The sequence below is a fragment of the Calonectris borealis genome, chromosome 8 (assembly GCF_964195595.1).
Source record: "Calonectris borealis chromosome 8, bCalBor7.hap1.2, whole genome shotgun sequence".
Lineage (NCBI taxonomy): Eukaryota > Metazoa > Chordata > Aves > Procellariiformes > Procellariidae > Calonectris > Calonectris borealis.
The window spans coordinates 22,191,678-22,203,821 of NC_134319.1; the positions used below are offsets into that span (position 1 = coordinate 22,191,678).

Consider the following 12,144-nt stretch of genomic DNA (forward strand, 5'->3'; position numbering starts at 1 on the left):
TCCCCGCTCCTGCCTCTTCCTTGCTCTCCCCATGCCCCCCACCTCAGTGGCTGTCTGTTTTGTGCAATTTGATATTCAAGTAAACTTTTGCATAAATTATTATATATCTTCACTAGAAGTCATTTGCTATCCTTTAGCAAGTTTTTCTTAAAACATCTTTCTGGCGTGTTCCACAGAGGGCATTAATCTGCCTGGATGAGAGGATTTTTTGACTTAGTTCTACCTTCTCCAAGTCTTCTCCTTTTTGTTTTACATTAGGTATAAATGCTTGCTAAGTGAAAGATTTCTGGTTAACATATTTATTTGACCTTACTCTTCTTGCTTGTGTGTATGGCTTGTATTCTTGAAGGGGCCTTATTTTGCTAAATACTAGAAAGGTCTTATTTCTCAGTTTGTTTTCATTAAAAAACAGACAAACAAACAAAATCTATTGTGTACAGAGGTATTTTCTTTAAAAAAAGAAGTGTGTTAAGACTTTTAACTTAATTGCTGCATTAAAAAACAATAGCTAGAGTAAAAGCTAGTCATTATGAGCAGCTTGTCTGTTCAAGAGATTTCAGAAAGGAAGACCATAGCAGAATATACCACTGGAGAGAGCCTTCGTGTAGATTAACATGCTAATAATTGTCTTCACAGATGACCATTCTCTTGAAGGGATGGTTGGATCCAGCAAACAGATTTTACAAGGTATGATGAGAATAAGTATAGTGGTTTATTAGTTTTATCATGGTCTGCCTGCCTGTGACTGTTTGTCACACATCTGTTTTAGAGGGTGCCTCTGGGTAAATGCTACATTTTTCTTAGAGGAGCTATTTTATGAAGTCCCCTTCCACATGTGAACAGAGCAGTGCCATACCCTGTGCATGGCTAGGCATTGAGACATTCACTGAAGTCTAAATGTAATGCAGTGTCAACATAGTTTAAAAGGGAGATCCCAAAAACTGGGATTCAGCTTCTGTTACTGATGCTGAAAAATCAAATAATAAAAATCTAGGAAAGAGTGGTTAAAAGCAGAAACCCAAGGAGCCTAATTGCAATGTATGCTCTGGAAAGTGAAAAACTGTATTCTTAAGATAGAATGTATTTGTAGAATGCAGATTGTAATTATTAAAGGGTACCTGAGCTTAAAACTTGCATTTCATCAAGCTGTTACAGTTGGTTTAGACAAGATGGTAATTCACTCTAAGTTGCTTGAAGGAGTATTGGAGTCCATGATCTCCTGAGCATTAGTGTAAATAAGCTACTGATAATTTAGATGTCAGTTTTGAGCTTTGATTAAAAGTTAGAGGGAGAAGATTATGTAATGTAAGAGGTAGTGATCATTTGGCATACCCAAATGTACATTCTGTTTTCTCTTATTGCATGATTTTCTGGCTTGTTTGTAGTCCTTGAAAAGGAACATTTTCAACCTCTTCCAGAATTTATAGTATACTGTATTACGTACATGTATACTTCAGTAGAAGGTATTTGAAAGCCAGTCTTTTCATGAAAGGCACATTTTAATTGAAGTATATTAAAAAGACTTAATTTTACATAATTTTATTTTAGTTTTTCAATACTGTGGTGGGTAGGCTCTGGCCAGCAACTAAGCACCTAGCAGCTGCTTGCTCACTTCTGCAGTGGCACAAGGAAGAGAATTAGAAGAGTAAAAGCGAGAACTACTCTTGGCTTGAGATAAAGACAGTTTAGTAAGTGAAGGGAAAAAAACAAAATAAAACAAAAAAAAAAGGCGACCCCAAGTGATGCAAAGGCAATCGCTCACCACCTCCCACCAGCAAATCAATGCCCAGGAAGTCTCTGAGCAACAGCTATTTTGGAAAGACAACACCCCAGTTTTATTGCTGAGTGTGAATTTATATGGTATAGAATATCCCCCTGGGCCCTTTGGGTCAGTTGTCCTGGCTGTGTCCCCTCCCAGCATTTTGCCCACCCCTGCCTACTTGCTATGGGGGCAGAGTGAGAAATGGAAGGCCTTGCTGCCGTGCAAGCGCTGTTTGGCAATAGCTAAAACATTGGTGTGTTATCAACACCATTATAGTTACAAATCTAAAACACAGCATCATGCAGGCTGCAATAGAGAAAACTGAACTCCATCCCAGCCAGACCCAGTACAAATGTAGACTTAGAAAAATCACTAAAGAGCTGATTTACAGTTGTGTGTTGTTTTTGTGAGGAGGGATTATCTGAGTCTGGAGAATTGTATTCAAAAAGCTGTTTCTGAATGAATGTTCCTGTCATTGCCAGCAGAGAGCTCCAAAGGCTAAATTTTAGCTAGCTGGAAAGTGCTTGTTTCTTTGTCTTTTAAGGTAGCATGTTATTCTTCAAAATAAGAGTGAAGTTGTTCATGTCTGCAGTATTGTTTAAGTCTCAAAATCATTTGCCTTGGATTTCTTTGCCAAATAACTTCTACAAGGTCTTGTCAGTGAAACATTAGCATCTTTCAAAGCTTTACAGAGCTGTTTCTGTTAACAGTCTTTCCATCTTATACAGTACTTATTGTCTGTAGCGACATCAGGGAATATGAGTTTCTTTAGTGTAATATGGGGTGGTATTGAATGAAAAAAATTTAGCTACATCTGTTAATCACTGCTTAAGTTGATAGCCATGCCATGAAATACCCCTTACTGCTAAGTGCAGAAAATAATGTAAATTCTTCAAATGCTCTGTATTCTACAAATATGTTGAAATCCTGTGATCACTTTGTGTGTGTTTGGCCAAAAATTGACCACAAATTTAAGAAGCAGAAATCATGTCATCTAGTTCTTGCAACTCTTCTCTGTAAACTGTCTTTGAAGTACTCCATTAGCTTTAAGAATACCAAATTGTAATGATATCAATTAATCTCTTACAGGTGTATTTCTACACATTGTTGCAGACACGCTTGGAAGTATTGGTGTAATCATATCTGCTATATTGATGCAGAACTATGGTCTAATGATAGCAGATCCTATTTGTTCAATGTTGATAGCACTACTTATAGGTGTAAGGTAAGCGTTGCTATCACTGATACTTGGTAGTATTTTTGATGCTAGTTACAGCACAAATTACAGCTCAGAAGAAAAGGTTTGTCTGTTATGCAAATGACTTACGATGTTCGCTTTTCTTCCAAGAGTGGTATGTTACTTCTGTTCTGTACAGCTGTTCTGGTGTGCTCTTACATGAGCTCTCTTTCTTTTCCTTTTCTACAGCTACAGCTTTTTCTCTTAAATCTGCATATTTTACCCCTGTTTGCATAATACTACAGGAATGTCTTTCAGGTTCATACTGTAGAAAGCTTCCTCTCTGTATTTAGTACACGCTTATATAAACCAATGTACTCCAGTAAATGGAGCAGAAGGGCTTCAGGGCAGCAGAGTTGAGCCTGCTGGCACAGGATGTGCCCTTGTCCTTGATAAATCAAGGCTGGTAATTTTTTTTTTTTTTCTCCCCTGGCGAGAACTGTCTTTTCCTTTGTATTTGTATTCTGAGACATCCTTATACCTTTTGAGATCTGATGGAAATGCTTCAAGTAGTTCTAGGATTTCCTGGTTGTTGCTTACCAAGATCACTGTAAAAGTGAAGCTATTTGGATTAGACTGGACAAGCAAACATTTAATTCAATGATGCTGTTATTGAGCCTTTTCTGGCAGCAGTTTCAATGCTGGCATAGGGCAGAGTGCCACAACTCCAGTTACAGCCTAATAACTGAACACCTTTGTCTCTTCAGCAGTGGTGAATGTCATCTGATTAACTGCAGCTACTTATGCTTATACCATATATGGCATGTTTATACCATATGCATGGCAGCATTCACAGAATTATTGATGTGAATCTCCCTATTTATCAGAGTAGGGCAACATGCTTCAGGCACTAAATGCCCACAGAAATCTGTGTGCTATTAAATTACCACTTTAATATAAACACGATATTTTGACTTAAACCTCCTGTAATTTCTAGTGTCTAGTTTTTTTTAAGTTGTCTGTTTGCTGATGGGGTGTGTGTGGGTTTGAGGTGGGGAGGAGGGGGATGTTCAGTATCTAGTACAGGGATTCCTCCTGGCCGCTTCTGTGGGCCTGTTTGCAACCTTGATAAATAACTTTTTGGGGGGATTTGGCTTTAGATTAAATAATTGTCTGCTGTTTCAGAGGAATATCTGTTAATTTTACTTGTGCTGAGTAGCCCACTCTTGTCCCTTTTACTTAGTTAAACCGACTTTGACAAGGTGGAGTGGGATAAGAGTACATGTGTGCCCCAACAAGTGGACCCATGCACGTGTGTTTAAAAATCAGGATCTGTTCTTTGTGGCTGTAATAAAGCAAGCATAGTTTTGAGTCAGAGATACAAAAGCCAGTATGATAAAGTTTTAATGCTGTCTGGGGACTTTCCCCTAGTTGGGACTGTAAAGCTTTGCTTCTTTCAAATAGGGTTGTGTAAAAGCCCCAACATGCTGTCTCTTCTCGCAAGAGTACTTTAGCTGGTTGGCTTAAATCTAAATAGTAGTGCATTTTATTGCTCATCTTCCAAAGCTCTTTTGCATGACTCCACATTTTAAGTATATGAAATTGTCCATTTCCATTTTAATTAGCTGCTTAGTCTTCTGGTTCTACATTAAATGTATTAGTTATTAACTGATGAACTAGAGCAGGCAATACTCTCCTTATTGCTGTTAATGTTAACCAACAGCTCGTACTGAAAGCAAAACCTTGAGCATGGATGATCTTCTATGTCTTTGAGCACTCTGAAGCTTTAAAACAAAGCAGTTGAAATGTCAAAATCTGTATGGAAATACTTTTGCTCTTGGCTGTCAACTTGTTATTTGGGAGGGAGACTTCTTTCCTAGGAGAATGTCTTTATATGTGTATATCTTTGAGCTCTTATTGTGCTGTCCTTCTGTCACTTGTTCTCAAATGCCAAATTACTCTGTTGGATTAAGACTTGCCCATAGTACGGGTGATTTTCTGTCATCAGGAAGGTATCTTAGGAAGCAGTGGTGGATACTGCAGATGGTTACATGAGTGTAAATCTAAAGTCATGGTGGGAGAGTGGTCCAGACTTGAATCTTTTCTGTTAATTTTTAGATAATGAGGATACACTATTCTGAATGTTACAGTCTAGAAACCCCACTGGTTGTCTATGAAAATAAAGTATAGAATCAGCAAATTATTTTCGTAAAGCTGGAAATTTCCAATAAAATAAAAACTGCTAAATAAATTTTTACTCAATTTGGTTGGTGGCTTTCTCCTCTAAGCGAAGGATCCTCAGACCAGTCTACATTACAGTATCACTTTGGATGTGTGTTTAGTCTAAGTAGTTAGTAGGCTTTCCAGCTGGAACAAGCTTGCATAGAGATGAATTAGTAGATGTAAATTCGAGGCAGGAGTCTTCTATAGGATAAACAGCATTCTTGTAAACAGTGTAATAAGGTACCTTGAAAGAAGTCTTTGGATTCCTAACTTTAAAAGGTAGTTTTCTTAATCAGCTGAACAATCTGGGACGCTATCACTATTGGGATTTGGGAAAGATTATATTCTTGCAGTATGATGGGTATTATTGAAAGTATGTATTCAGAAACACATTTGAATTATTTTTAACAAAACCAGGTTTATTTTCTGATGCTGAGCTGTAGGTATATCTATTTAAAAGAGGAATTCTTGTGGTAATAGGTGCAGGAGGAGCAAAGATAATGGTGTGACAGTAGTTAGGTATGTGAGTGTGAGAGTAGTGAGAATCCATTCTGTCTTTTTAACAAATTACATTGGCATGGTTTTTGGCCTGCTGAGACATTGTCATAGGAAGATCTAAGTAATGCATTAATGTGGCACCATTGTATAACCAACTTGCAGCTTTTATATCCTGTAAAGATACTATGGTGCAAGTAGTACAAAGTAATCTAGAAAAGTAATTAGATTAAAATGGAAGAATAACAGATGTTGAATTTGGTATCCATGACTGGATGTGGGATAGTTATTTATGAAATCACATGGTATTTTGCTCTTACTTTCTTGAAATAAGCAAATGAGTATAGGGGACTACTAAAATGATTACCAAGAACTTTCAGGTTCTCAACGGTAGCTGCTTCATTTTCTGAGTATGTATTGAAATTTTCTTGAAATTGAAAATAATTATCTTACTGAATTTTGTCTCAAATTTTACAAAAATAAATACTTTGCAATTCAATTCCATAATTTTCCTGAAACTGATGATTAAACATAGTTTAATTTAAAAATATATACCAGTAAATCTGCATTAGTATGTTACACTTTGCATGTCCAAGCAAATATTTAATCAAAATGTGGGTATCGTAGTACACTTAGATTTTTTTAGTGTACTTTAAGGTCATAAAGTAGCTTTTGCAATTTATTTATGACATTGCAGTACGCTGTGTTTTTGTTGAAAGTCTGTTGATACTGTGTTCATACAGGTCATTAGATTTTAAATACAAAATGCATACATTTTAGGAATGTGTAACATTTTGTAGTTCAAGTGTATCAGGCAAAGGTGTAAGCTTTGTAGAATAGAGTTTGTTTTAATTTCCTTAAATTTTTTGCTTTTTTTGCTGAATAAAATGTGCATATACCACTTAACCTGGTAGTAATTTGGCTTCAATCATGTATCCTCCAAGTTACTGCTTAATGGTCTGTGTTTGACTTACAGAGTGCGCAGGGCATGGGCAGGGCTTAGGTTTGATCCAGGGTTCCTTCTTTTTTTTTTTTTAATCTGTATTCTTTCTGGGATACTTATGTATCCAAAGAGGGAATAAAGGCAGAACACAAATCCTTATTCTCTTCTGTGGAACTATGTCTCATAAGTGAGTAGAATATCAAAGCAGTTGCACGTGAGTGCAGAGGGGAATTGTTGCTCTTAATCCAAGATTGTTTGTGTCTAAATGAAATAACTTTGTTCATTTTATGTTGAGTGTTTGCTTGCTTCAGTGTTGGGCAGCTCTCTCTGATTTACTCAAGTCTGCTCCTATTAGTGGGTCTTCTCTGTTCAGTTTTCTGAAATGATGGCAACACTTGCCAAAAGAAATCACAAAAATATCTGTATAAGATGACTAAAGAACTTATCGTTGCAATATAAAGCTGTACAGCCTCTAATTTCTAACCTGTTTTGTCTTGTGCAGATGCACGAAGGGTTGAGCAACGCCTTTTCAGAGAAGTCAAGCCGTGCTTTTAATTGAAATGGTTGAGCTTTCTTGTAGACAACATCTGTAATTAGTGCAAACTGACAACTACTGACATTATTGCTCTGTGTTGCTCCTGTGATCCTTCACTAAGGCTGCTCAAAGGTGACATATTCTCTGCCTAGCTCCTCGTGAGTTAGCGCAGAACATTCTGGCTGGACAGTGAAAATCCGGTGTGCGATGCTTCTGAGGTTGTTTTTACTGACAAATAAATACACCTCCAAGCTTAGTGGAAGCAGAAATCGGGTAGCTCTTACTGGAGTATGGACAGGTAAGATCAGTCACTTCCCTTTAGTAGACTATGACTGTCTACATCCCAGTAAAAGCCTGTCTTCAGTAGAATTATAACGAAATATTGTTAATACCTATTACATCTCATGCTTTAAAATTTATGTTTTTGGAGGAAGAAAAATAGCCCACATATTACTGTTCTGATATATGCAAAGGCATAAAGTCAGATACTTTCCATTTCGCAAATGTCATTATGCTTTTACTTGCTGTAGAAAGTTGTTTTCTCCATTGATGTTGAGGCAACAACCATCTGTTGAGTCTTGACAAGCAGAGGACTTGGTAGTTTGTGGTTTCTCAACTGGAGGGCTATATCCTGTAATCTTTTAAAATCTCTACATTATAAATCTATGGCCAATTCTGAAGGGTGAAGCTGGTGTGGGATTATAGCTCTTCAGTGGTCCTGGATGCTACCACTGATATCTGATGAATCTTTCTTTGATTACTTTCTGTACTATCTCATGCAAGGGTCCATTTAATTATAAAGCATAAATAGGGCATGCTTAAAATAGACGAGTCTGTTTTACTAGCATTTTGTTTGAAGTCTTTTTTTTTAAAAAAAAAGCTTCGCTATTTCATAGTTGTTCAGGTTGACAGTCTTCAAGTTTTTTCTAAGGTGTTTTCCTCATAATTTAATGTGCGTGAATCAATAAACCATTTCTCAAGTCTCTAAACTGCTTTTAATATTTAAAACTACATGTTCATTTAGGTTTTTAGCCTTAGGATTCTAAGCCTTATTCTGAAATATTGAAGCAATTTTAGTATTTCAATCAGCTATGTGAAATTAGTCATCAAGCAAAAGCCACAGCTCCAGTATGAAGCAAGAAGTTTGTCCGAAACCACTATTAGAGCCACATGTTTCTAGAAAGGCACTGTAGACTAAATATGATACAAGATTGGATAAAGCATGCAGACTACATATTAAGTGGTCAAAGAAATGAGGCAATTTACTTCAGTCATTTAGTGAAGTTGTTTCCATGGGTTACATCATTTTTTCATAAGGTCTAGAGCTGCTTGAACATGATATTATATGAAAGAGCTTTCAGGGAGGACATGCCTGTAATGTTTGGGGTATACGCCTGTAATGTTTGGGGCATAACAGTATAAAAAATTACTTTTTTTTAAATGAAGTGCTGCATTCGCTAAGACTCAGAAGGAATGTTCTATAGCAAAAGTCCCCCAAACCAGCATGCTTGTCACTGGTGGTTTTTTGAGCCATCATTGCTAAATGGCATGCACTACCTTTACAGGGTAGTGGTATCTGCCAGCCTTGCTTGAGAATCAAAGTACTGCATTATTAGGAGAACAGGCAATTTAGAATTGGAAAAGTAAATGTTAAACCTGTGATCCTTGTCTTGAGCAAAGTCTGCAGTCTGATTAAAATTGCCATTGCCTAATGGAAAAAATTTATTAAAGTTCTGTATAGGCTGACAGTCTTGGCATTGGAGATGGGGTGGTGGCTGGAAAAAAAGATTTTGAAATCTGACTGTAGATTTTCAGCTATAGTATTTGAAGAACCATAGCTGGTCTTGAGTCTTAGCAGTGTTTTTTTACCTTCCACAAAATCTGTCACAAATATCCTCTATTTTCTGTAGTGCTGAGAGCACTAAATGAATTTCCTGCTGTGCTCTGACTACAATGACTGTGTAAAGGGTTCTTTACCCCGGAGTTGTTTTCAGCCTTGCTGTCCAAGATCATGATAACGCCAGAGTCTTGCTAGCTATGCCTACAAAAACAGTGGCATAAACAGGATGGGACTGGAATAGGTATGAGTATTATCTGCATGCGATGCAAGTTGATTAAGAGTCTGACGCTTTCACTCTTCATTGTTAATCAAGCCATGTGTAGTAGAGGCAGGCTGGATTTATCAGATTCATGTCAATAGCTTTTATCTGTTTGAACACCTTTTGCTTCCTCTGTAACAGTGTGTGTGAAAGTGTGATGTGCTGCTAACTCATTTTGCACGCATTAGCTGCTTTTGCTATTACAGCTTTTGTAGAGGACATGTTTATGTCCCGAGTCTTGCTGTGGGTTAGTGCCTCTTTCAAATTCCATTGTCTTGTAAAAGAGTGTAGTATTTTAGGTTCAAGGCTTGGTAATCAGAGACGATTGGAAAATAGTGTCTGCTTTAGCAGCAAAGCTTACAGCCTGCTTATGCATGAAAAAACTCTCCACTTGGTGAGAATTCAGCATTATTTATTTTCCTCAATAATCTTCTTGTAAACTAAAAAAAAAAGGGGGAAGTACCAGTGCAATAGTTGCTGCACGTGTATTTTGCACTAATGACTAATCCAAAAAAAAGGAAAGCTTGGTCAAATTCTCTAACCACATTTTCAGCCTGCTTGGTATCATCATCTTTCCTAGTGTTTTCTTCAGTCACATGAGATGGGACTAATATTTCTAGTGCCTCCTGGTGATTAAGTAATACTGGTTTTTACTTAGTATTTGAGAAAAGAGCATACTGTGTGGAGTTTTGGTTTTTAATTAAAGGTTTTGTTCTTCAGTAGTATGCATGAAACAACGGAAAACCTGAGACGTCAGAAAACTGGATTCTATAGTTGGTCATGTTAGTTTCGCTTACAATAAAAGACTACCTTGTAAGATAGTGTCTTTTTGGATGCAGAGATGCATGCATGGACTTCTGTGCTCTAACAGCATTTGTGAGGGCATATCACATCACCGCAGCTGTCTTTTGGCCTTTTTAGCTTTGCAGAAAAAGATATACAAAGATAAATTTGTAGCTGAACACTGTCTTAAGTTGGAGGAAGGAGGTGTGACCTGGGATATGCTTCAACTTTCACCCACAGTATCAAGCCACATCCCGATTTACCTCTATTATTTGGACTTTTAAGATGCTGCTGTTTAAGTTAAATGCCATGGCTTTAGCTTTTTTGTGAAGTCTGGGTAAAAGCGTAACTTGTGCAGCATTATTGGCAAAAACTTGCACAGGAGGTTTCTCTCCTAATGCTTTAGTGTGGAGCCATTACAAAAACATGAATAGGTGAAATCTTGCCAGCAGGGAGCCTATCTTTTAAGCTGTACCACCTATACTAGGAGTGGAGTGTCTTTCCCCATTCACCCTTTCGTATATTAGTTGATTTTGAGCTAATGGTTCCAATACATGCTGCTTAAAACTGCATCCCATTGCCTGGCAAAGAGAGACAGTCTTTGGTGCTTGTACACACCCTGCTGATTGCATAGACTTAACCTTGGGAGATCAGTTTCTTAGGCAGCAAGGTTTTCAGAATGAAGCAGATCTTAATTTTAAATGCATCTTCAGCTGAAAAGCTCTCTAACGGGGTTTTAACTTCCTCTTCTCAATGTGCGTCCTGTTCCAGAATGAATCAACCAGTTTCACTGACCAAATCATTTTTTGGAATGGGTTAACATGCCTAACCTCTTAGTCTTAAATTTCCGTAGGCTGTTTCTCCAAATCTCCTACTTACCAGTTCATTTCCATTCCATCAGATAATGTACATCAGTTTTATCAAATAATGTAAATAAGTTGTGCAAATCAGACATTTTTTTGTTAGATTTGTTTCATGGATTTTTTTCACTCTTAGTGGTATGTTCCAACAAAAAGGCAAGCTCCTACATACTCCATTCCTTTAGTCCTTTCCCTGGGAAAAAATATGCAGCCTGTACATGTGTGGTTTTTTGAAGCCTTTGGATACGTATGTTAGAGGGACCTTGTTAAATTTATGGGGATGGAGTCAGTGTTCAAAAATCTTGTATTCAGTTTGCATCCTGAACTTGTGTATTGGTCTTTCAAGGATTTTTTTAAGAAGCAAACCTGCATTTTAAGTAGTGAGTTAAACTGAAATCAATTCAGCCATGGCGTATTTTGGCAGCTCCAGCTCCCTTTGATGTAATGCTTGTGACATGGACATTATTTAGTGAGATGGGTCTATTGATAAGAGAACCTTTTTCCCTAAACTTCTGTAATCCATTGTCTGTAGAATGTGACACTCCAATTAAGCTTCCTTTAGACAGATTGACAGTTATTGCATTGCTAAATGTTTAATTGTCTTGGTGACAGGTCCAGTTTAGGCAACTCCTGCCTGCCCCTAATTGCTTCTTCCTATTTCTGAACTGATTCCTTGGTAGCAGTGCAACTGTGTGAGGCCACGTTATGGAGTGCATCAGGCAGTGAATTTGGCTAGAATAACTAGTGTGCCTGCAAGGAGACTTAATTTTAGGGTGGCTGTTTTTCCAGGGGCTCATTAGACAAGAGTCATGCTCCCTCTAACTCCCTCCCACCCCTGGCTAAGGATTAGCCAAGGAGCGAGCTGAGCAGTTGATCAGCCAGCACTGCTTCCATGTACAAATGGAACCATCTCTTTAAAAATGGAAAGGAATAGTTAGGTCATGCTGTTCACTATCTGCAAATATACAGCTGGCCTATGCATCGATTCATGAGATTTTAAACAAAACTTCTGCAGTTTTCTTTAACAGACAGCCCAATTAATCTCTTGCAAATGTTTTCTGATTGCTTTTTATCCCATCACTCTACATACTCGAGCTGTGATGCCAGCGCTGAACACTGAAATTCAGCTTACAGTTTCTGAAATATGTCATCACTTTTGGTCTAGAGTGTTAGGTGACTTACATGCTCTTGAAATTAGATTATTGTTTAAGTTTCAGTATTGGGCTATAGATATTTGTCGTCGTCTTGAAAATTTTAGGATGCTCTA

General features: G+C 37.5%; 1 protein-coding gene across 5 annotated transcripts in view; it reads left to right on the plus strand.

The window, feature by feature from the left end:
• SLC30A7 (solute carrier family 30 member 7) overlaps window positions 1–12,144 on the plus strand; it is a 33,984-nt gene that overhangs the window by 11,904 nt on the left and 9,936 nt on the right. For all 5 annotated transcript variants that reach the window (XM_075156436.1, XM_075156432.1, XM_075156435.1 and 2 more), the window contains 2 exons: window positions 637–687; window positions 2,852–2,987. In XM_075156436.1, coding sequence (XP_075012537.1) covers window positions 637–687; window positions 2,852–2,987 — 187 coding nt within the window. The remainder of the gene's footprint in view (window positions 1–636; window positions 688–2,851; window positions 2,988–12,144) is intronic.